This window comes from Halteromyces radiatus (genome assembly GCF_025201355.1).
Source record: "Halteromyces radiatus strain CBS 162.75 chromosome Unknown BX664scaffold_8, whole genome shotgun sequence".
Taxonomy (NCBI): domain Eukaryota; kingdom Fungi; phylum Mucoromycota; class Mucoromycetes; order Mucorales; family Cunninghamellaceae; genus Halteromyces; species Halteromyces radiatus.
The window spans coordinates 656,796-678,320 of NW_026251694.1; the positions used below are offsets into that span (position 1 = coordinate 656,796).

General features: G+C 34.7%; 12 protein-coding genes across 12 annotated transcripts; 5 read left to right on the top strand and 7 right to left on the bottom strand.

The window, feature by feature from the left end:
- Window positions 1-274: 274 nt before the first annotated feature.
- On the top strand, window positions 275-1,029 carry BX664DRAFT_195834 (uncharacterized protein). The gene is made up of 3 exons (XM_051540090.1): window positions 275-387; window positions 481-543; window positions 639-1,029. Exons 1-3 carry the CDS (start codon window positions 352-354, stop codon window positions 945-947), a joined length of 408 nt encoding a protein of 135 aa, XP_051397082.1. The 5' UTR covers window positions 275-351; the 3' UTR covers window positions 948-1,029.
- Window positions 1,030-2,141: 1,112 nt separating this feature from the next.
- On the top strand, window positions 2,142-3,795 carry BX664DRAFT_340659 (meiotic cell cortex C-terminal pleckstrin homology-domain-containing protein). Its single transcript, XM_051546858.1, has 2 exons — window positions 2,142-2,929; window positions 3,026-3,795. The coding sequence occupies exons 1-2, from the start codon at window positions 2,422-2,424 to the stop codon at window positions 3,631-3,633; spliced, it is 1,116 nt and encodes a 371-aa protein (XP_051397083.1). The 5' UTR covers window positions 2,142-2,421; the 3' UTR covers window positions 3,634-3,795.
- Window positions 3,796-3,908: 113 nt separating this feature from the next.
- On the bottom strand, window positions 3,909-4,704 carry BX664DRAFT_302324 (uncharacterized protein; the record flags this gene model as incomplete). Its single annotated transcript, XM_051542426.1, has 1 exon — window positions 3,909-4,704. Exon 1 carries the CDS (start codon window positions 4,686-4,688, stop codon window positions 3,909-3,911), a length of 780 nt encoding a protein of 259 aa, XP_051397084.1. The 5' UTR covers window positions 4,689-4,704.
- A 550-nt stretch (window positions 4,705-5,254) lies between these two features.
- Window positions 5,255-7,153, bottom strand: BX664DRAFT_340660 (S-adenosyl-L-methionine-dependent methyltransferase). Its single transcript, XM_051546859.1, has 7 exons — window positions 6,980-7,153; window positions 6,108-6,890; window positions 6,024-6,041; window positions 5,860-5,901; window positions 5,654-5,785; window positions 5,534-5,580; window positions 5,255-5,467 (listed from the first exon to the last, which is right to left on the bottom strand). The coding sequence occupies exons 1-7, from the start codon at window positions 7,020-7,022 to the stop codon at window positions 5,270-5,272; spliced, it is 1,263 nt and encodes a 420-aa protein (XP_051397085.1). The 5' UTR covers window positions 7,023-7,153; the 3' UTR covers window positions 5,255-5,269.
- A 239-nt stretch (window positions 7,154-7,392) lies between these two features.
- On the top strand, window positions 7,393-9,572 carry BX664DRAFT_361691 (transmembrane amino acid transporter protein-domain-containing protein). The gene is made up of 5 exons (XM_051548255.1): window positions 7,393-7,921; window positions 8,001-8,744; window positions 8,852-9,043; window positions 9,171-9,212; window positions 9,276-9,572. Exons 1-5 carry the CDS (start codon window positions 7,437-7,439, stop codon window positions 9,289-9,291), a joined length of 1,479 nt encoding a protein of 492 aa, XP_051397086.1. The 5' UTR covers window positions 7,393-7,436; the 3' UTR covers window positions 9,292-9,572.
- A 51-nt stretch (window positions 9,573-9,623) lies between these two features.
- Window positions 9,624-10,024, top strand: BX664DRAFT_340664 (uncharacterized protein). Its single transcript, XM_051546860.1, has 2 exons — window positions 9,624-9,774; window positions 9,850-10,024. The coding sequence occupies exons 1-2, from the start codon at window positions 9,719-9,721 to the stop codon at window positions 9,947-9,949; spliced, it is 156 nt and encodes a 51-aa protein (XP_051397087.1). The 5' UTR covers window positions 9,624-9,718; the 3' UTR covers window positions 9,950-10,024.
- Window positions 10,025-10,409: 385 nt separating this feature from the next.
- BX664DRAFT_195937 (uncharacterized protein) lies at window positions 10,410-11,177 on the bottom strand. The gene is made up of 3 exons (XM_051540091.1): window positions 11,079-11,177; window positions 10,822-11,008; window positions 10,410-10,711 (listed from the first exon to the last, which is right to left on the bottom strand). The coding sequence occupies exons 2-3, from the start codon at window positions 10,994-10,996 to the stop codon at window positions 10,575-10,577; spliced, it is 312 nt and encodes a 103-aa protein (XP_051397088.1). The 5' UTR covers window positions 10,997-11,008; window positions 11,079-11,177; the 3' UTR covers window positions 10,410-10,574.
- Window positions 11,178-11,246: 69 nt separating this feature from the next.
- On the bottom strand, window positions 11,247-11,551 carry BX664DRAFT_268977 (uncharacterized protein; the record flags this gene model as incomplete). Its single annotated transcript, XM_051541031.1, has 2 exons — window positions 11,247-11,345; window positions 11,429-11,551. The coding sequence occupies 2 exons, from the start codon at window positions 11,549-11,551 to the stop codon at window positions 11,247-11,249; spliced, it is 222 nt and encodes a 73-aa protein (XP_051397089.1).
- A 104-nt stretch (window positions 11,552-11,655) lies between these two features.
- BX664DRAFT_388514 (ER membrane protein SH3) lies at window positions 11,656-12,759 on the bottom strand. The gene is made up of 6 exons (XM_051549479.1): window positions 12,658-12,759; window positions 12,506-12,589; window positions 12,295-12,436; window positions 12,160-12,207; window positions 11,964-12,062; window positions 11,656-11,886 (listed from the first exon to the last, which is right to left on the bottom strand). The coding sequence occupies exons 1-6, from the start codon at window positions 12,721-12,723 to the stop codon at window positions 11,768-11,770; spliced, it is 558 nt and encodes a 185-aa protein (XP_051397090.1). The 5' UTR covers window positions 12,724-12,759; the 3' UTR covers window positions 11,656-11,767.
- A 173-nt stretch (window positions 12,760-12,932) lies between these two features.
- Window positions 12,933-17,179, top strand: BX664DRAFT_285638 (Fusaric acid resistance protein-like-domain-containing protein). The gene is made up of 7 exons (XM_051541679.1): window positions 12,933-13,241; window positions 13,298-13,977; window positions 14,036-14,213; window positions 14,282-15,309; window positions 15,432-15,691; window positions 15,777-16,868; window positions 16,932-17,179. Exons 1-7 carry the CDS (start codon window positions 12,964-12,966, stop codon window positions 17,058-17,060), a joined length of 3,645 nt encoding a protein of 1,214 aa, XP_051397091.1. The 5' UTR covers window positions 12,933-12,963; the 3' UTR covers window positions 17,061-17,179.
- Window positions 17,180-17,456: 277 nt separating this feature from the next.
- On the bottom strand, window positions 17,457-19,239 carry BX664DRAFT_340673 (nucleotide-diphospho-sugar transferase). Its single transcript, XM_051546861.1, has 2 exons — window positions 18,492-19,239; window positions 17,457-18,370 (listed from the first exon to the last, which is right to left on the bottom strand). The coding sequence occupies exons 1-2, from the start codon at window positions 19,167-19,169 to the stop codon at window positions 17,546-17,548; spliced, it is 1,503 nt and encodes a 500-aa protein (XP_051397092.1). The 5' UTR covers window positions 19,170-19,239; the 3' UTR covers window positions 17,457-17,545.
- A 73-nt stretch (window positions 19,240-19,312) lies between these two features.
- On the bottom strand, window positions 19,313-20,784 carry BX664DRAFT_340675 (nucleotide-diphospho-sugar transferase-domain-containing protein). The gene is made up of 2 exons (XM_051546862.1): window positions 19,631-20,784; window positions 19,313-19,542 (listed from the first exon to the last, which is right to left on the bottom strand). Exons 1-2 carry the CDS (start codon window positions 20,732-20,734, stop codon window positions 19,447-19,449), a joined length of 1,200 nt encoding a protein of 399 aa, XP_051397093.1. The 5' UTR covers window positions 20,735-20,784; the 3' UTR covers window positions 19,313-19,446.
- Between the last annotated feature and the right edge of the window lie 741 nt (window positions 20,785-21,525).

Genomic DNA, 21,525 nt, shown 5'->3' on the forward strand with positions numbered 1-21,525 from the left:
TTTTTACTTTTAGCTATTTCATTTTTTTTTTCAATGATAATAAAAATAATAAAAATAATAATAATAATAACAATAATAATAAAAATAAAAAATCTTTTTTTTTCACCGTGGAATGACAAAAACAGGGCGACTATCAGTTTGTGTGGGATTTAATTCTCCGGTAAGGTCAATTAATAAGGTCAAGTTTTGTTCTATTTTTCTTTCTTTTCTCCTTTTCATTCTACAACTATTCAGGGGTGGATTTTAACTACCCTATCAAGTAGTTTTATTTTTACTTTTCTTTACCTTCATAACACAGTAATTACTATTTATTACTGTTTTAGTGGCGTTTTGAATTCCTTTTGATTCCCCATGACGCGCTCAACTTCCTCTTCTCCTGTAACATCGGTAAAAAAAAAAAAAAAAAAAAGTAGCATGAAACTTTTTTGAAAGAAAACAAAAAAAAAAAACTAAATAAGAGACTTCTTCTTCTTCAAATAGTCAATATCCTTTCAAGATGATCTCGTAGTTGAATCCTCTCAAGAAAATAGTACAGTATTCAAAGTAAGCTGTAGTACAAAAAAAGGAAAAATTGCATGATCCCGAACATAAATTGAAATGATTTCTTTTTTTTTTTTAAAAAAAAAAAAATACAATAGGCCAACCCATTACCAACATTATCCACAGGTTATAACAATATTTCACATAATCGACGGGTGATGAAGTCCAATACATATTGCTCACTCTTGGCGCAGAATCGTCCTCAAGGGGATATTGAATTGGCTACTGAAATTGGACACGGTTTATTGGTAGAAGTACAGAAACTGCAAGGCCTCCTTCAAGAAAAGAATGACTCCCTGACTAGTCTTACATTGGAAAAAGCAGATTGTTATCAAGAAATCGACCAGCTCAGAAATCAATTAAAACAACGTTCAGACCAATTGGGTAAGTTTCCTTCTCCTTTATGAAATTTCTTCCCCCCTTTTTTTTTTTGACTTGATATTGCCACAATAGAAAAAGTTCATCTTTCTCTTTTGTTTTTTTTTTTCTCTCTCTTTTTTTTTTATCTCCTTTATTCATGCATTCTTTCTTTTTTTTTTGAACGATGATGATGTGGATGATATAGAACGCGGCAAAGAAGAAATTTGGAATTTAGAATTGGAAAAGCAAGAACTGAATCAGGTTATCAATGATCTACAACAACAAATACAACGTACTTTGACTGATCATGCGCGACTCGCCGATCAAGAATATGAACTCAAACATGAACTAGAACAACTCAAACTACAACAAACCACTTGGCAAGAAACGATTCAAAGTGCAGAGCAAGATAAACTGGATTTGGCTATCACTCGCAGAAAACTCGCAGCATTACAACGTCAGGTGTCTAGCAATAAAACCATGACCAATACTTCCCATGTATCCTTCATTGATCGTCCACGTTCATCCATTCAAACGGACTCATCCTCTGCTCTCTATCGTTATAGTCTACCTGCTGACCCTCAACTAGACTTCTCAAATTTACCGCATCCACCTCTATTGATACCATCTCAATCTGTTCCATCACCATCATCCACTTCACTTCCACCACTCTCAGCACCCATCATCAGAAATACTCGGTATCGACAACAACAAGATGAATTCATCAATGCCAATATGGAACTTCAAGCCTCTTTACAGCGCGCTAATGACACTATACAATCCTTACAGCACTCTTTGGAAGATGAGCGAAAAAAACGGACTGAAATGGAAACCTTATGGCGTCAAGCTCAAGAAACCATTGAAGAGAATGAAAAGGATGACGATGATCATTTATTACCTTATTCTTCTTCTTCTTCTTCGGACGTCACAACATCAACTCTACTACCGTCACTTTCAACATCCTCTTCTGTACATCACTCTCTTTCCAAAATGACAACCTCAACATCCACTCCTGCTTGTGCCCCAAATTCTCAAAAACGTGGTCGTGTTATGACGCAAGAAGCTCGTACCTATCGAAAGAATTGTCTATCACTTGGTGATGAACTCTCTTTGGCTGGCTCCAATGACGTGAACGATATTTTCTCCAAACTGTATCCAAACAAGAATGAAAATGGTCAAAGCATCAAAAGAATAAACGATGGCGATTGTCATGACAGCAACAGCAGCAGCAGCAGCAGCAGCAACAACAACAACAACAACAACAACAACAACAACAACAACAACAACAACAACAACAACGATAATGGTAATGATAGGGATGACTACAATACCACAAATGGCGAAGGTAGTGATGATAATGACAGCAGCAATACCATTCATCAGCGAGATAGCGGCAATAACGAACATACTATAAGTAACAGCTACAGAAACAATTATGATTCATTATCTGTTGTTCCACGAGTAATAGCAAGGAAATGGTCATGCACTACGCTTCCGACTCAAACCAATCTTAATGAAATCATGGAAATGAAGTCTACTACGCAACCCCCACGCAGTATCAATGATAACAATAACAATGATCATCAGTTAGGTGACGATACATCGCTATCAAAAGTGGTACAAGTTCAACATATCAATTCGGAGGAAGACAAGAAAGAGCAAGTTAACTATGGATCACTTTTAGCCACAGAAAGTTATATTTATCAATCAGCAAGGAAGAAGGATTCACCATCACAACAACTAGGGATCATTCATGACAATGATGATGGCAGTAAAAAGACGGATACTGGAAATAGTGTAACACCACAACCACATTTTACTGGTCAAGATGATAATAAAAGATGTATACGGGCGTTGACAAGAACGATGATTGGTGATTGGATTTGGAAATATACAAGAAAGGTGGTAGGGAGTGGTATCTCTGAAAAGAAACATAAGCGATTCTTTTGGTTACATCCTTATTCAAAGACTTTATACTGGAGCAATCAAGAACCCGGTCTAGATGGATGCGAATATAGTACAAAATGTGGCAAGTTATTGTTATTATTATTATTATTTTATCCTTGAAAAATAAACAAGCTACTCATCTTTTTTTTTTTTTTTTTTGTTGATGACTTTTATTTAGTGATGATTGAATCTTTTGTGATCATTCGTAATGAAAAAATCCCAAGTTTCTATATCCAAACGTCTCACCGTGGTCTCAAGATTCAGTGTACAGATGATGGAGCATATTCAGATTGGTTCAAGTCATTGAAATACTTATTGATTGATACTCCTCCGATGGCGTCGCCGACCATGAATCTCGAACAAAACGACAAGGATAAGCAAAATATGACGAATCATCGGCGATTGACAAAGTTATTGAAATATCATCCACCAAGCATGACAAAGGAAGTTGGACCTGTAGTTAGAATAGGATTGGATTCTCGACCGTGGCAGCACCAAAATCAACATCGCAAAACACTCCCAACATCAGCATTTCCCCTGAACTCGTCATCTGCCGTCTCACCACATCATCATTCTTCTTCTTCTTCCCTCCGTTCTGATATGACACCATCAGGCATGGTGAATGCTTCGTCTTTATCTCTTCCTCAGATACGTCAACGCAATCACTTGACGACAGATAGTACCAATGAGAAGGTTGATCATTCGCGAGGACGGAATCGATTTGTTTGGGACACTTCTTCATCACCTATTTTCTTTTGGATTCGGCCTAGACAAAACGTACTTTGAACATGTAGATCTTATGATTCACCCTTTTTTTATATTCATTCTATTCCCCTCTCCTTTGTATCTCTCGCATCAAAAGTAGATATTAATTTAATTAGTCAGTTTTAATTATATTTTACAAAGAAATCATCATAATAAACTTATTGTACACACACTCCATTTTTGGACATTCAACATATGTATATACATCAAAATAACAGATAGCTTTATTGAATCAATAGATAGATAAATAGGTACTATGAACAAACAAAAAAAAAAAAAAAAAAAAAAAAAGAGAACTAACATAAAATGTTTTTTAAGCTCATATTTTTGGTGGAAGAAGGAGTGGATAATAAGAGATCACTTGGTTTCAAAGAAGAATGATGGTCATCATCATCATCATTGGATAAGGGAGGCGAGACAGGTCTTGTACTGAATTGATTGGTATAAGGCTCGACTTCCTTTGGTAACATGGAGCGACGTTGGACAGGCAGAGGCGTTGGATGGGTAGCAGGTACGACTTGTTTAAGATAGGTGATATAATCAATGGCACTTTGTAAAATGGACATCTTGTGTAGATTATCTTGATCGGCACAGGTGGGGATCAATTTTTTCAATTGCATGATCTTGTCATTGATTCTTTCTCGTCGTCGTCTTTCAATTGCACTATGTGATACTTTTCTTGCTTGTTCTCGTTGATCGGCCGTCGTGATGGGATAATCAGATGATGATGATGATGATGATGGATATGGATGATAAAATGTATAAGGAGTAGGAGAGGGTGGTAAGGTAGGGAGTTTAGGTAAAATCTTGGTAGGGTGTGATGGTGACGAAGGATGTAATGGTGGTGATGCAATATAAAAATGACCAGTATGTGTAGTATAAACAGGATAATAAGCAATACCTGGAGTTAACGATGATGGTGATGCTGGATGGTTGGTTGAAAGCATAGGTGGCGGTAAAGGTGCCAATGCTGAGCTTGATTGACTAATGGATGGTCGTTTATTCGATGATTCATCACAGGACGAGGAGGATCGACGCCGTTTCTTTAAAGGAGAGGAGGCAATTGGTGATGACATGATGAAGAAAAATAATAATAAAAAAAAAAAAGAAAAAAGAAAGAAAGAAAGAAAGAAAGAAAGAAAAAAAAAAGAATAGAGGAAAATCATATCTCGTTTTATGTATCTTCCAATGGAAAAAAAGAAAGATCAAGCGTGTTAAGGCATTCAAAACAAGTTCAACTGCCAATCATGTTGAAGTATTTTTGACACGTGTGGTCCTGATTGGGTCATCCGAGGATTAAGAGTCCGATGCTTGGCTCTTCCTCTTTTTTTTTTTCTTTTTTTTTTTTTTTTTGTTGTTTCTCCCGCCTTACCCCCCTCATGCGGAGAACCCTCACACCACCACATAATGATCAATAGTCAGTTAAAAATGCAAAATGATTGGAGAGAAAATGACGATAAGAAAAAAAAAAAAAAGATCTACTTTTTATTTACCAGCACATGCTGTCAAATCATTGGTAAAAATAAGACAAAAGAGTGCCATCACGTGGACCCGAAACTCTGTTCATCATCATATATATAAACTTTCAACATTCACCCCCACCAATCAATTTTATTCATTCAGACATCATTTGAGAACATGAGATAAACAAGGATTTTTATTTCTTTTTCAAAATATAAACACAAACACCTAATCCACCAATAGCTATAGGTAAACTTTCTTCTATACTAAACATCTTTTGTACCCAATCGTAATCTAGTGTCCTTTGCATCAGTTTATTCCCTTGTGATACTATATATGCCTTTCCACCTTGACGTAACACCTTTCCTAGTTGACGCATAAACTTGGGATATAACTATATATATATAATAAAGTTTTTTATTAGAATCATTTCTATATATACATTTTCCCGGATTGTTACCTTTGTGATGGTAGAATAAGATCCTTCCCGAACACCCCATGGCCAATCTATTATAAAAATAAAATTAGAAATATATATATATAATTTTCAAGGGGGGAAAAGAAAACAAGTATGATGTACCTGAGATCACGGTATCAATGCATTCGGGTCTAAAATTCAGCCTTCGACTATCACTGAGTATCAATTCCACATTCTGGACACCAGCGTGTTGCCTATTTTCTTTGGCCTTGATACAAAGTGTTTTCGGAACGACTAAATATATATATAAAAGATATTGAATCAACAATTCTTTTGATATCATTTTTTTTTCTCTTTTATGTATTTACCTTCACCACCGATCCAAAGCGTATCTGGATATTTGGATGCACCTATTCATATAAAAATCGTCGTCCAGTTATAATAATAAAAAGAAGAATAAAAATAATAAAACTTAATAATCATCCTGATAAGAGTTCCTTTTCTTTTTTTTTTTTTTTTTTTTTTTTTTTACCTTCAATAGGAATAGTTGCTACATAATAAAGAAACAAAGACAGTCAGTTCAATAAACATCCATTAATAGATCATTTATACATACCTGTGCCACAACACATATCTAGGATGATCTGACCAGGTAAAGGACAAGCAAGACGGACCAAACAAAAAGCTATAGGAGGATTCAAACTTGTTCTACCCAAAAGTACACGATTTCTATATTTGGTGTCGGGAATAGGAATATCGAATCCAATATAAAGTAGAATAGGTCCCAATTGTTGTAACTGTTGTTCATTCTTGTCGTCACCATCATCATTATCATCTATATCAAATATACCAAAATGACCCAAAAGTGCTGTATCACGACTTCGACCCCATACTGCCACTACATCGTAATCATATTTTGTCAAATTGACCTTCCAGTCTGGGAAAAGTTGGCTGTAGGCATATCCCATCCATCCCGAAAGTGCTTGCGACTTGGTACTATGCTGTAATTGATCCTTATAAAATGTTGCTCGAAAAGTAGGTGTAGTTGAAGATACACTGTCATTGTTTCGTTTGATCATGTTGGGAATGTAGTCAGACCAAGGTATTTCTTTGGTGGCATCAAACACAAATTGTCCAAGTGCATCGGCATGAGTATCGTGATAAATATCAAAAGGTACAACAGTAGTAGAGGTGATGATCGTCATATGGTAAACACTAAGTAGAGGAACGTGAATCAGAAACTGGAGCCATAGTTTTGTATCATGTTGTTGTTGGAGTTTGGTAAATAAATGAACTCTCCCTGTACGTTCTTCAGCAATAAAGATAGTGGCCAAAGGATCAGCAAGTTCAAAGGGTAAAATTGTCTCTTTTAGATCAACAATCGCGATTTGTTCCAAACCTAAAGAGTAAAACGAATAATCACCAAAAAAAAAAAAAATTGAGTTCATAAAGCCATATGATAATGGCATTGGTCAAGTTATCTATTACCTTCGGGAACATGGAATAAGATATGTAGGTTGGGTTTGAGCATGCTCTATAAGTAAGGTACAAAATAAAGAAAGAAGAAGGAAGGAAAAGAAAAAGGAAAAAAAAAATAAAAAAAAAAATATTGATGGATAAATCTGACACAGTGGCAAATCACGTCCTTTTAGAACGCCGCGCATAGACACTTATTCTGGATAACTATCTGACAGGTCGGGTAATTATCATCCTATTGTCCCTGTCTTTTCAAATATACTAACGAAATCACGACTTTTAAGACTAAAGAAAACCGAAAAAATCTTAGTTGTATTAAGCTCGGTAGTTTCGATATGTTGAAAAAGAGGGAAGGGGAGAGAAAAAAAAATTCCTATACCTAACCTTTTGTTTTCTACTTTCCTTACTGCATTCCCTGTCTTTTTTTTTTTTCTTTTTTTAAACCTTTACATAATACCATTGATGTATCATGACAACAAGTGATGATGATGATTTATCCAGTACACCTGCTGATCATTCATCAAAAAAGAAAAAAATAACACTTGAATCAGAGCAATCATCCTCTGCTACATCTTGTCGAGAGCATCTAACTATTCCATTGGCATCAAAAAAAAATCATCATACTAACAATAAGTGGCCACAAGAACGTCCTTCCCTTTTAAGCACAAAATCATTCACTCATTCAGTGTCATCGTATTCCTTGTACAATTGTCATTTTGCCAGTGAAAGATGGGATCATCATCATCATCATCATCATCATCGTCGTCATCATTCTGAACTGAAATTATCTTCTAATAAAAAAAACAATACCATCGAGAATAATAAAGAAAAAATCGATCAAGTGGACGATCCATCCATCAATGACACAAATCATCCTACATCATCAGCAAAAAAAGCCATGTTTATGTTTTTAAAGGCTTTCATTGGATCTGGTGTTCTATTTTTACCAAAAGGGTAATTGAAATAGAAACTATAATTAAAAAAAAAAAAAAAGATAATTAATATCCCTCCTTTTTATATATTATATATAAAGATTCGAAAATGGAGGATTGGCCTTATCGATTGCATTGATGGTGTTGATTGCATCGATCTGTTTATTTTCATTTTTACGACTAGTCAAAACACAACAAGTGATTGGTGGATCCTATGGTGACATGGGTCATAGGTTGTATGGGCAAGGAGTACGATATACTGTTTTATTTTTCATCATCATCTCGCAAGTAGGATTTGTATGTTCGTATTTCATTTTTATCTCTGGTAATCTGGTGAGTGTGATGCATGTACTTTCTCAGTGTTCTGTATTGATCCCTCAAGCATCCTATATTTGGATGCCATTGCTGATTGTCATCCCTTTGATCCTTGTACGACATATTGCCAAATTGTCCTTGGCTGTCATCCTCGCTGATATGTTCATCGTATTCGGTCTGATCTGTGTGCTTTATTTTACATCTTCTCAACTGATTCATCATGGTGTTGGCAAACATATCCAAGCTGTTAATCCATCCAATTTTGCTCTGATGATCGGTACTGCTACTTTTTCTTTTGAAGGCATTGGCTTAGTCATCCCTATTGCTGAATCCATGGAACAACCTGATAAATTCCCTCTTGTAGTCTCTTTAGGAACCATCATCATCTGTGTTATCTATATCCTTGTCGGCTCCATGTCTTATTTAGCATATGGTGATCAAATTCAAGCTGCCGTCGTTTATAATTTCCCTCCTGCCAGTGGTTTGACCATCACTGTTCAATTGTTGTATTCCATTGCTATTGTCTTATCGCAAGTAGCCATCCTCATTTATTCTTTTTTTTTTTTTTTTTTTTAAAAAAAAAAAAAAAAAAAAAAAGAGTGGAAAGATTTGACTCCTAATATGTCTATTTTTATAGTATTCCACTAATGCTCTTCCCTGCTATCAAAATCATCGAAAATGGTGTCTTTCAAAAGTGCCCATCAGGATCACAGGATATTCGTATTCGATGGTTAAAAAATATATTTCGATGTGTATTGACCACTGGCTGTGCAACGATGGCCTATTTGATTGGTGGTGACAATTTGGATAAATTTGTAGCTTTTGGTAAGTATGTCTTTGATGGATGATGATGATTGATATATATGTGGATAAAGGAAATGACAATGGGAAGACTCAGTCCAAAAAAGGAAGCTCACACTAATGCAACACTTTTTTTTTTTTTTTTTTAATTCTAGTTGGATCAATTGCTTGCATACCATTGTGTTACATTTTTCCAGGTTTGAAAGAAAAAGAACAAGGAAAGACAACGGATGATTAAACTGTTGTTTCGTTTTATTTAGGGATCTTCCATATTAGGATCGCGGAGAAAAGGCTAGATATTCTGCTCGACTCTATACTGGTGTTGTGGGGGGTCGGCATAATGATTTATACACTTTATGTAACCATTAGTACATTTCGCTTACCTAGTATTATTCCATTAGCACCATATTGTCCTACTAATACATAAAAATCAGTCATTGGTCATTTCATCATTATATTATATCTAATATAGTGAAAAAAAAAGGGAAAGTCCACTATTCTATTACCATGCGGTATCTTAATTGCAAGCAGAAGGCGCATGATTTTTTTCCCACCCGACTTTTGGTATAAAATCACCTCATTTGACACTTTTTTTTTTGTTGTTTCTCTTTTCTATACTTTTTTTTCACACACACTATATATATTCAAATACTCTCTCACGTCCTATAAAAAAATTACTTAAAATTCCCCTTACGTATAAAATATGACTAGAAGCAAGCAATCTGTTTATAACAACAAGCATGAACGACATGTAGCAAGGTATAGAAAAGGAATGCTATTCTCTGTTTTTTTTTTAAGTATTCAATATTTTTTTTTTATTTCTCTATTATATAGAAATGGTTTGACTGATATTCGTAGTCCAGTTAAAAAGTCGGGTGGAGGCTACGGAAATTGGGGAAACTTGACCGATGAAATTGCCAATGTGGACGAGTAAGTTTTACATATATGGTCTTTATTCCGTTCTTTGACTATTACTGACAAAATATCTTCTTCTTTTTTTTTTTTTTTTATTCTAGCACTCCTAGAGATCAAAATGAAGTTATACGCGATAGTGGACGCAAATTACAGGTAAGGAAACATAAATAAAATAAAATAAAATAAAAAAACTAGACACGTCTTCCACAGTAAATAATGACTCGATATATATATGTATATAGCTTGTTGATCAAGAAACATTTGAGTCCTTACGCCAACCTGAACAAAATATTTGAAACATACACTGATGATCATTGGTATGCATCTGTTTCCTTTTATCTACCTTGTCTATTTTCCCCTTCTTCCTTATAGCATTCAATTCCTCTTCTTCTTGTAGTTACTTTTTTAGCTTTTTTTTTTTTTTTTTTATCTTTGTTACATTTCCGTTTTCAATATATAGTTCGTACAAATTGCCCTTGCTATCATAACGATTCAAAAATAAAGAAATCAGTAAACAAAACCGGTTTTTTATTATATATATACAATGTAACAAAATGATATCAAGTGTTGTATCAAATATATGTATCTAACTAGTACACTACCAAAAATAATTATGTATCTAACTAGCCGATAAAACTACTGTATCAGTCATCATCCACCAGAGTCGTAGTATTCGCTTCTTGTATCCGAGCTTGTTTATCTTTTTTTAATGCCTTGTATTGTTGTTCCAAGTTTTCTATATCATGAACAAGGTTGGCCATATCAATCAAGTGGGTGAGAGCTAAATTTTAAAAAGTGATAAATTATATACATATAAATAGTTAGTTTGAATGATCATCACCCTACGCCTACACACACGCGTGTGATTGCATACACAAATGGTCATCCTACCTGTTTGAAAATGTTCCTGAGATGTACGCAAAGAAGGTGAGACCAACACACCAAACCAATGTAGAGGATTTCCATTCACTTTATTAACCTTGTTTCCTTTCTTCTTGTTGGTTGGTTTCTTTTCATCCATTTCGTATTCTTCCTTTTCTGTTACATCATCAGGGTTCTTTTGCATCCATTCAGTGTCGTTATCCTTTCTCTGTCGTAGCTCGGTATTTTTCTTTGTCGTGGATTTTTTTGATCCAGTTGTTATTGATGTTGTATCAGTTTTGTTAGTTGTCTTGGTTGCTTCCGAATTGTTCTCATCTTCAGACTGTACGCGCGATATGGTGTAGGGTAGTGTTTGTTTATAGTCTACATCTCTATATCATACCAAGGAATAAAAGATGTTATATATTTTTTTTCCTTGTCTTACTGATTCAAACTTACATTTGTATTTGTGCTTTCATTCGTTCATCATAGGAGAAGTGTGATATGGTTTTGGCACCCATAGTATATTTCGCATGAGCCAAGTCAAGGAATCCCTATTTTTTTTTCAGTGAGTATATGTGTCTGTGTGTATGTGTATGTTAAAGCAGAAAAGTACTAAAGATAGAGGTTGACTTACTTTTTGTAGTTCACTGCTGATTGCTGCTCTATCTTGGGTATATTGGTTGAGTATTGTGAGATAGGATAGAGTTAATCGATCTAATTCTTTGCACACACCATTCAATGGATCTTGCTCACACATTGTTGAAGTTGTGGTTGTCATTATCATCAAAAAAAAAAGAACAAAAGAGTATAAAAATATATAAAACTAAACTACAACACAACAAACAAATATAGAAGAAGGAAGAAAAAGAAAAAAAAATTGAGATACCGATAATCTTTTTATTTTTTCAAAATCACCATAAAATACAAAAACGAAAAAAAAGAAGTATTAAAAGTAATCATGCCTAATCATTCTTCAATCCTTCTTTTTGTTAGAGGCAGATGCATCCACAGGTTCTTGAGCCTTTTCCAAGCGTTCACTCTTTTCGGTCTTTTTCATAACAAAAAGATGAGCAAGTTGAAGTCCAACGATGCCTATAATGGTGGGAAAGTTAATGTGTGAGTATGTGATTCGTTTCCACTTTAAATTAAGGTTTTTTTTTTTTAATTACCAGTAACAGCCAAAACGATGATAAAATGAGCAGCAGCAATATTCTTCAAAGATGCTAATACTTCTGCATCATCCTTGGATTCAGTAATCACAACTAGAGCTATATATCAAATCAAAAAATATTACGTAAGCGAATCGAATCAAATAATATATGATCCGTCACGCTCCCTTTTCATGTAATTCATTCAATCCATTACCTGGTTTAACAGAGGAGGCATAAGTGGATATTCCAAATAAGAGCAATACTATTTTTTTTTTTTTAAATCATAAAAACAAATATAAATATATATCTCGTAAAAAAAAACACGTCTTCAAATAATTTATTCACTTACCAATAGACGCACCATCAAAAAGCATATTTCCATCGGTCATATTCGCTAAACCAGCCGAGAATCCAGCAGCAGCTATCAACAAGTTCACCAAAGGAATATATTTCAAAATATTAGGTACTTCTGATTGAGTAGTATAATAGAGCTAAAATAAAATAATAATAATAAATATAACATAAAAAACAATAAAGTCGAGATGATGAAAGGAACTTACAGCAGCACGAGAAACAGCAGTAGGGTGTTCAGCAGGATTGGCCCATAATAAGTAATAGTCAAAGGCCCAATCTGACCAGTATGACTAAAGATATAAATAAAAAAAAAAAAAGTTTAATATTATTTTCTTTTCATGATAATTAAACAACTTACACCAAAGGCAAAGAAACAGGAACATAAGATCATAGCAATCTTTGTCTTTTGATGATATTCAGTCATATTGTTATTATAGTTTTGGTTTTTCAAAAAGGGAAGAAAAGGAAAAAGAGAAACAAGGTTTTTTTTTTCTCAATATCAATGAAAAAAAAAAAAAAATAAAAGATAGCGGAATATAAAATTCGTGGTCATGCTTTTCTCTTTTTGCAGAAGAAGAGTTTGTTTTTTTTTTTTTTGTGCTTTTTCCTTTCTTTTTTTTTTTTTTTTTTTTTCTTCACTTGGTTCTTTCCATACTTTCTTATCATGACTGATCCACCGGATCAAAAGAGACTTCCTAAAAATGCTACTCCTACTCTTCCAGAATATATACTTCAAACTGATCTTCAACACCTATCATGCTCTCCCCAGTCTTTCCCAACAACTTCTTTCCAGTCCTTCAGTCAGTCTTCGGGTCCGCGCTCTCCAACGTCAAGTGAAGTCGAAGTTATCATGGATGATGGAACGATCCAAAAAAGATCAGTATCTTTATCTACTTTACCCGATCAAGATGAACCTTCTGAACATACCTCCAATAACTCTAGGTAAAAAAAAAAAAAAAAAAAGATCGAACTAAATGTTTTATTTTTATTATTATTAGAGATGGGAATTTGGAAACTACACCATTACTATTCAATAGTAGAAACCAACATTATCAAAGTACTCACAACAATGATAGCTCCTCTGACGAACAAGACAGCTCCTGTACTGACACTTCCGATACCTCTAGTGATTCCGATTCTGATGATCCTTTTTTTCCACCTAGTCATCCACTTAAACAACAGCAAGAACAACGTAGACGAAGGCGAAGACAATATCATGTTGTGGACGAAACAGCATTTCGACAACATCCTGTTTGGTATCAGTACCCGGGTCTTACCCTTAGAAGATGTTTACAAATGATTACTCTCACACCTCAAAGCAAAATGGTCCTCAAATGCAGCTTTGCTTACTTTTTAGCGTCCTTATTTACTTTTGTACCTGTACTCAACGCGTTTATTGGTCATAATCGAACTTCAAGTCATTTGGTCGCCACAGCAACTGTCTTCTTCAATCCTGCGAAAACTCTAGGTGGTATGGTGGAGGCTGCTGCCTATGGTTGGGGTTATACTTTATTTGCTCTTATCATTTGTATAGGTTCAATGATCACTACTGACTATTTTGTGGATCTTGGTTATTTTGATGTCGCACATGCTATTTCTTTGATCTTTTGGTTGGCTGGATCTACTTTTATTGTCGCTTTTCTCAAGGCTCATTGGAATAAACCTCCTGTTGCTACTGGTAAATTCGTAACCTTTTTTATCTTTTTTTTGTTAACTAATCAGTTTGATTTTGATAGCATCTAGTCTTTGTTTTATTATCATCTTTATTATCGTTGTAAGAGAAGGATCTGCAAATTTAGGGGACTTTGATACCACAAGAATTGAACAAATCACTTCGGCTGTGGCAACTGGTACTCTGATTACTGTTACAAGTTGTATTCTATTTTGGCCAGTATCTGCTACAAAGAAACTTTGGTAAGACAAAAAAAAAAGATCTACTTCCTATTGTAAAAATTTTTATTTATTTATTTATTTATTAATAGCAAGGATATTAATGTTACACTATCTTCCTATCGTGTACTCTTGAAGCTGTTGACCAAAACCTTCTTATTGGATGATGATCTACCTGAATTCAAAGCCAACCGCACTTTACAATCTGCTATTGAGGCACATCGATCCAGTTTCACTTCATTACAGAAATCACTCAAGGAAGCTAAATTGGAAAGAGTATGGAGCTCTGATATACGTGGTCATGAAAAGGAATACGAACAAGTAGTGGGAAACATGGAACGACTGGCGCAGTACATAGGCGGATTACGAAGTAGTTGTGGATTGCAATTTGAACTCATCAATCGACCATCAACTCAAGGAAAAAGAAAACCTCAACGATCCAAAACTATAGTGGGCACACCAGAAACATCTAATCCTACAGAAACATGGAATGTACGTGCTGGATATCGACGTCGAAAAATGCAGGATGAATTGAAAAGACAGAGAACAACAACAGTACCTCGCCGATCTCATAGCACTGATCTTCCTCGTTCGTCAATGACCACAGAAACAATGCATCATCATCATCATCATCATACAGATAGAAACATGGATATTCCGGAAGATGAATATAGTATTTTGATTGATTATATCTCAACTATCAAACATCCACTCAAGTCTTTGGCATATACCTGCAAACAAACACTTCTGCATCTTCAATCTCACTTTTATTCAGGTATTCTTGTATCTCCTCGAACAAGGAAATCAATTCCAACTGCTCAAGTACTCAACGATAATTTGGTCAAGGCAATTGCACTTTTTGAAGTGGCACAACGACAAGCGCTACACAAACTACACAAACGACGAATCCAACAACTATGTAATGGCAAAGAGATAGACAATGCTCCTGGGGAAGAAGTGTTTTTGGTATACTTTTTCGTCTTCAATATGGTAGAATTTGCACGACAACTCATACCTTTGGTGGAATCTGTAGGAAGATTGGCTGAATCTAAAGAAACTCGACTAGGATGGTTAAGGGGGTTATTTACAAAGAAAAAATATCATCACAAGATAAATCCTGGTAAGAGATTTTTTTATTTTTTATTTTTTATTTTTTTTTTAAGAAAAAAAAATGAAAAGGAACGAGTGTGTGTATTTGATAAAAAAAAAATGATGATGATCTAATTGTTTTCTTATTGGTAGAATCTGCTTTTAGTTCATCCTATCAAGACTTCATTCCTAATGAACGCAATATGACTAATACTTTACATACTCCTTTGGCAAGGACAAAATGGCGAAGATTCTTCATTCGATTATGGAAAACGTTTTCTCTCTTCAAGGAACAAAAAATTCGGTACGCTATTAAGGCTTCTTTAGCAGCAACATTAATGGCCACTCCAGCATTTTTGGAAAGAACTGGTCCCTGGTTCCGTGAATGGAGAATGGAATGGGCTTTGATTACGGTAAGAGAGTTATGATTACTTGATTGGGAAACAAAATATATGAATATTGAGTATATTCAATATTCATTTTTTTTTTTTTGGTTAGTTAATGGTGGTGATGACTCCTACAGTGGGTGGAACAAACTTAGTAGCCATTTACCGTATATTCTCAACGATTCTTGGTTGTTATTCCGCGGTGATATTCTATTTGTTGTTCCCTGGCAACATGTATGCACTTCCAATTCTCACTTGGTTATTTTCCATTCCAAATTTCTGGTTGATTCTGAACCACAAGCATGGTAAATTCGGTCAATTCACACTTTTGGCATATAACTTGGTGATGCTCAACAAATACAATGATCGTGAAACAGATACAATTGAAGTATGGTTTTTGGCATTCCAACGGTGTGTTGCTATCTTGGTGGGTGTTGTCGCAGGTTTACTGGTGACAGCTTATATATGGCCTTATGAAGCTCGTGTGGAATTACGAAAAGGTATGTCTGATTTTTTACTACGGTTGGCTTGGTTATATCAAAAATTGGTATCTGTTTATTCTCAACAACCTACGGATAAAATGATTGTGATACGGGGTGCCAAGGCAGATATCAGTGATGAAGATGATGACGACGGCAGTGACAACAACAACAACAGCAGTGAAGGATCACCGAATACAAGAGTCTATCATCTGACACCCAATATGCAACGGAAACTGTTGACGAAAAACTTTATGAATTTTGAATTGGAACTACAACGCACATTGATTGATTTGCAAGCACTTTTATTACAAACACCTAATGAACCACGTCTCAAAGGCAAATTTCCGGTAACCACTTATCGTACCATGCTCGATTCATGTCAAAATATTGTGGATAAATTCTTATCAATGCGGACATTGATACTCAAGGATGCCTGGTTTGATGAAGTGCAGCGTGATTTCGTTATCCCAGTCAGTCATGAACGTCGTCAATTGGTGGGTAATGTCTTGTTATATTTTTATCTATTAGCTTCTGCTTTACGATTGAAAACACCTCTTCCTCCATACTTCCCTCCTGCTCGACAAGCCTGGAAAGATCTACTATCTCATTTGCGTCACCTACCAACCGTGGAACATCAACATTTATTGGAAAAGGATCATGTCTATATCTATTATTATGCTTATGTTACCATGATGGAAGATATCATTCGTGAATTGGATAAGGTAAGATTAAAAGAGGGAATAAAAAAAATATGCATGATATTGATCCCTTTGTATTATATATAGCTTGGTGATACCATGACACAATTATTCGGATCCCTTATACCTTCAGAAGAATGGGAACGTTTATTCAACATTGATATGGAACAAAATACGATTATCCCCACAACATCATCCATTACATCCTTTGATTAATCATTAGTTAGTCTCATCCATTTTATATGTATTTCGGTTCCCTTTTTTTTTAAGCCTAATTATTGGCAATTTTTTTTTATCTCAATAAATCAATAGAATCTTTCTGTATAGGTACGGATCAATGTATTATATGCTACAGCGTGATGCTACAGTATGTATTGAATGGACGAATGGGTATTATAATGGGGATGATGTATGTAGTAGTATGATGCATGGCAAAAAGTGAAAAGTCTTATCTTTCTTTTCTATTGTTGTAGGATATGATTATTCTTTTATTTTATTTTATTTTTCCAGTCATTAAAAAGAAAATCTACTCTAATTGGTATCCAGAAACGAGAATCAAAGTATACTATTGTGATAATAAGAATAATATATATAAAAAAAAAACAACAACAACACAAGATAATAATAATATAATAAGAAGAGTATAAAGATGGAAATAAAAAAAAAAAAAAAGGTAGAAAAGGAAATATGATTATATGTCATCAAAGAGCTAATCTAATCAAATCTTGTTTAGTTTCAATGATAGCAGGGAGCGTGATTGTTTTGTTTTGCACAATATCTTGAAGACCTTCACCACCATAAGACACCCAGGGAGATAGTTCGAATTGGACCAAAGGATCATTCAAGTCACCATTGATATGGCCACCAGCATTGATGATGAAGCGAGCATGTTGAGCAATGATATCACGTCTTGATGTTTCGGGACAATCAGCACCAGAACCAGGAGCATTCTTCAAAGGTGAAAATTCTTCCTTGCGATCCACTTCCAACACTGACAAGCTCTTGGCATAGGGGAATACATCAAATACAAAGCATTCCAATTTCATACCACTATTGCTAGTAGGAGCCACTACTTCACCCGTTTGTAAATCCACATACTTGATCTTCTTTTTTGCGATGTGATATTCGAGTTGAGAGGCAAAGGTTGGTACACGTTCCAAAAATTCAGTACTGAAGAAATGATTGGCAATATTGGCAGCACCAAATGCTAATGATCCATCTGCTTTTCGTCGTTCCGAGACTTCTTTAGAGATTTCTGAATATTCCACCACACCATAATTTCCATTGCGACGACATACCACACCCACGGGTTCTTCAGGAGCAGCTTTTCCAACAACCTTGACACCACAATCCGTTTGTTTGGATACACAGTAACCAATAAAAACAGGATCCGCTACCTTGGCTAAACAGTTATCCACACAATAACAATGAGAATAGAGAATACCACGTTTCTTGAGATCAGCAATCACACCTTTGTTTTGAACTGCAGCATAGATACCACCATTTCCATCAGGAGCAATAGCAACCTAATCATAAATAAGAAGTTAGAATTGTTTTTTTTTTTTTTTGTTTTTATATCCCCCCCCCCTTGTTGTGCCACTTTGTATATCCACGTAATACTCCTGTTTCACTTCTATCACTTTTTACCTTGCTCTTTGATTCCAAAATAATTTTTCCATCCATAGTCAAACAAGGTAAAGTACCTTGTTCAAAGAAATAGATGTTTTCCTCCTTGAGACCAAAAAAGTTATGCTTCTTAAAGTAATCCACAGTAGGTTGATGAGTAGGACCAGATGTCATAATATACCAAGGAATGATGGACTCGGCAGGATCAGTTGGTTTCTTGTATTGACGAGCCAAAGTTTGTAAACGAAGAATACGTTCAGCTTGTAATTGGAATAAGGACTTCTTGGAAGGAAGGTTGATATCATAACAGCCCTTAGGATCACTGGAACCTAGACGAGTACCTTGACCACCTGCCATAAGGATGACCGCGACCTTGCCTTGTGCAATCATTGTTAAACCCAAAGTTTCCCAAGTTTTCAAGGATTGTGGAGAAGCCGTCAAGACAGAATCAAAGACTTGTTCAGAAAGAGGTTCCACATTACATTCTTCTTGTTTAGCAGCACCTTCAATAGCTTTGTGATAAATTTGATTGATACGTTCCACATCAAACTCAAGTAATTGTTGGTATAAAGACTGTTGTTCAGTAGGACCTAATTCTTCAAAAAAGGTAAATAAATGATCTTGTCCAGCAGCTTGGTAACGAGCCTTGATAGCTTGAAATTCATTTTCACTAATAGGTAAAGATGTGGAAATAGTCATACTGATGTAAATATATCAATGGTATGGAATAACAAAAAGATGAAGAGAAGAAGAAGAAGGAAAAAAAAAAAAAAAAAAAAAAAGATAAATTGGGAAATTTGAAATCCTACTTTTTTATTTTTAACATTATACATCCGCTCCACGGAGGAGACATCATTGGCTGTTCAGTGAGACATTACTATAAAATCTATTTTTATTTATGATAAACAATAAATGAGAGCCATCACATATTTCATGCGGAGACAATTAAAGAAAAAAAAAATAATAACTAACTAAATTATAAAAAAATACTATCATCTATTGAGGTTAACCAAGTATCATCCACGTACCAAAGTCCATTTTCCTTTAGTTTTGCCAGTTTTTCATCTCCGGTCTGGAACAAGAAAAAAAAATATATTAGTAAAGATCAAAAGTAGATTATTTTAATTTCAGGTTCCAAATATATATTATTATTTTCTTACCAAATAATTTGCATGTACAATATAAGGATTCGTCCCCAACATATCATGAAGTCGTTTATAAAAATAGGTATCACCATTAGGAAATAAAAAGAGATCCAAAAGTACCACACGAGATGTTCGTAATTCCAATTTTAATCTTGATAAAGCTTCATTCATGGCTATTTGTTGTGTCGTTTGATATTCATGTTTTATTGTATTGTCCCATAATGCCAATTCGCGTTGTTCTTGTATATATATTGTATCAGCCATTAATCTTCTCATGATGGGTGTTGGTCTCATCAAAAAGAACCCAGAGTTGATTCTATGTTGTTGCATATCATCTTGTTGGAAAAGGACATGAGTTCCTCCACCGCGTACATCCATCAATGCACGTATATAATCCCTTGTTCTTGGTCGTATCCATACCACATCCACATCAGAGTAAAGTGCCGAAATATCCAGATGAAGAATATGCTGTACTACCACGCTTTTGGTAAAAGTGATCAATCGATAGTCCTGTGTAGGATAAGAGGCAAGATTACTTGAAACAGAATAGTGCATCCACGTTGACGGAATCACAAATGCATGATTACCATAGCCTGCTTTGTATAGATGATCGTATAATGCCTTGTCCAAACATACTATCACATATCGTTCTTCGTGTGTCCTTTCCAGTGATCGGATCCAGTTATATACGTAATGTCGAATGCCGTAGTTTGCAACTGTGATAATTAAAGTACGTGGCCAATGAAGGTTGTTGTTGATGATCTTCATCACATCATCGTCGGGTATCGTCAATTTCGTCATTTCAATAAGTGGTATTACTTGACCATCAGTTATAGGATCAGGATCAGGAATAGGTGTGTCTCGTAATAGTTGGGGTATAGGTGATCCATAATGAAAACAATCGCAAAGCCAAGGTGATTTTTCAATAGCGGACATGGTTAAAGTACTATTCCAACCTGTACTCAATTGATTTGTTGTTGTTGTTGTTGTGTTGCTAGTAGATTCAAACGCAAGTGATGGTGAATATGAACTAATAGTACTTGTATGGTTGATCAAGTGAAGAGTCATTAACGAAACTAATACAACTATGAAGATGACAGCATAGCGGAAAGTCATCATTTAAGAAAAGTCATGAACAAGTAAGTAACAAAAGAAACTTGAATTAAAAAAAAAAGGAAAACAAAAGGTGTAAAAATAGAACACCTGGAAAGCGGACAAATTTTCAATTCCATAAAAAATTGACTGAATCAGGAAATAAGAGGGGTTTCGTGCAACCAAAATGAATTTGCTTCAATTGCTCTGAAGCCTTTTGTGATACCTCCTATGTAAAAAATTAACCAATAAAAGTGCTTTTTTTTTCTTGAATAAATGATATCGAGGTTTGAGATTCATTAGATCTGGAAAAATCAATGAAATAATTTTGGTGATCATTGTATATTACAACATAAAAATCATAAAATAGAATTAGATGATGTTAAACTATTTTTTTTTTTTTTTTTTTTGATCAGAATTCAATGATGATCATTGTGTTGGATGATGATCATTATTGCATGAAAGATGATGATATTGACTCTTATTTTTTAATTTATTCTATAAATTGGAAGTTAAGATATAGATCATTATTAATACAAATGAAAGAGAGTATGCTTATGTATCTTCGATCCAAATTTGGAGCAATGATGATGACTTTTGAGTGAACTACAAAGGTATAAAGTGGTAACATGTTTATCACATGTGACATTACAGCTTAATGCAAAGATGTTATGAATCGAATTTCTCGCTATGAAACAAGGTAACCATTTTAGCAGTGCAGCCAATGGGAATAAATGACAATATTTTATAGGATGATGTAGAAATGGTTCGAATTTTTCATCCCTTCCAATCTCAAACTCTTTTTGCTCATTGAGAAA

Bases quoted from the DNA above. Each gene is read 5' to 3' on its own strand.
- BX664DRAFT_285638 (XM_051541679.1), top strand. From the start codon at position 12,964: ATGACTGATCCACCGGATCAAAAGAGACTTCCTAAAAATGCTACTCCT. The intron at 15,692-15,776 runs GTAAGAGAGTTA...TTTTTTGGTTAG, and splicing joins TGGAATGGGCTTTGATTACG to TTAATGGTGGTGATGACTCC. The intron at 16,869-16,931 runs GTAAGATTAAAA...TATTATATATAG, and splicing joins TCATTCGTGAATTGGATAAG to CTTGGTGATACCATGACACA.
- BX664DRAFT_340673 (XM_051546861.1), bottom strand. From the start codon at position 19,169: ATGACTATTTCCACATCTTTACCTATTAGTGAAAATGAATTTCAAGCT. The intron at 18,371-18,491 runs GTAAAAAGTGAT...ATTTATGATTAG, and splicing joins TTTTGGAATCAAAGAGCAAG to GTTGCTATTGCTCCTGATGG.
- BX664DRAFT_340659 (XM_051546858.1), top strand. From the start codon at position 2,422: ATGGAAATGAAGTCTACTACGCAACCCCCACGCAGTATCAATGATAAC. The intron at 2,930-3,025 runs GCAAGTTATTGT...ACTTTTATTTAG, and splicing joins CGAATATAGTACAAAATGTG to TGATGATTGAATCTTTTGTG.
- BX664DRAFT_195937 (XM_051540091.1), bottom strand. From the start codon at position 10,996: ATGCAAAAGAACCCTGATGATGTAACAGAAAAGGAAGAATACGAAATG. The intron at 10,712-10,821 runs GTAGGATGACCA...TTTAAAATTTAG, and splicing joins TCAGGAACATTTTCAAACAG to CTCTCACCCACTTGATTGAT.
- BX664DRAFT_340664 (XM_051546860.1), top strand. From the start codon at position 9,719: ATGACTAGAAGCAAGCAATCTGTTTATAACAACAAGCATGAACGACAT. The intron at 9,775-9,849 runs GTATAGAAAAGG...TCTATTATATAG, and splicing joins CATGAACGACATGTAGCAAG to AAATGGTTTGACTGATATTC.
- BX664DRAFT_388514 (XM_051549479.1), bottom strand. From the start codon at position 12,723: ATGACTGAATATCATCAAAAGACAAAGATTGCTATGATCTTATGTTCC. The intron at 12,208-12,294 runs GTAAGTGAATAA...AAAAAAAAATAG, and splicing joins TTTTGATGGTGCGTCTATTG to TATTGCTCTTATTTGGAATA. The intron at 11,887-11,963 runs GTAATTAAAAAA...CCACCATTATAG, and splicing joins CATCGTTTTGGCTGTTACTG to GCATCGTTGGACTTCAACTT.
- BX664DRAFT_340675 (XM_051546862.1), bottom strand. From the start codon at position 20,734: ATGATGACTTTCCGCTATGCTGTCATCTTCATAGTTGTATTAGTTTCG. The intron at 19,543-19,630 runs GTAAGAAAATAA...TTCTTGTTCCAG, and splicing joins TTGTACATGCAAATTATTTG to ACCGGAGATGAAAAACTGGC.
- BX664DRAFT_195834 (XM_051540090.1), top strand. From the start codon at position 352: ATGACGCGCTCAACTTCCTCTTCTCCTGTAACATCG. The intron at 388-480 runs GTAAAAAAAAAA...TTCTTCAAATAG, and splicing joins CCTCTTCTCCTGTAACATCG to TCAATATCCTTTCAAGATGA. The intron at 544-638 runs GTAAGCTGTAGT...AAAATACAATAG, and splicing joins AAAATAGTACAGTATTCAAA to GCCAACCCATTACCAACATT.
- BX664DRAFT_361691 (XM_051548255.1), top strand. From the start codon at position 7,437: ATGACAACAAGTGATGATGATGATTTATCCAGTACACCTGCTGATCAT. The intron at 7,922-8,000 runs GTAATTGAAATA...TTATATATAAAG, and splicing joins GTTCTATTTTTACCAAAAGG to ATTCGAAAATGGAGGATTGG. The intron at 8,745-8,851 runs GCAAGTAGCCAT...CTATTTTTATAG, and splicing joins TCCATTGCTATTGTCTTATC to TATTCCACTAATGCTCTTCC.
- BX664DRAFT_340660 (XM_051546859.1), bottom strand. From the start codon at position 7,022: ATGCTCAAACCCAACCTACATATCTTATTCCATGTTCCCGAAG. The intron at 5,581-5,653 runs GTACATCATACT...TTTTTATAATAG, and splicing joins CATTGATACCGTGATCTCAG to ATTGGCCATGGGGTGTTCGG. The intron at 5,468-5,533 runs GTAACAATCCGG...ATATATATATAG, and splicing joins CTTATTCTACCATCACAAAG to TTATATCCCAAGTTTATGCG.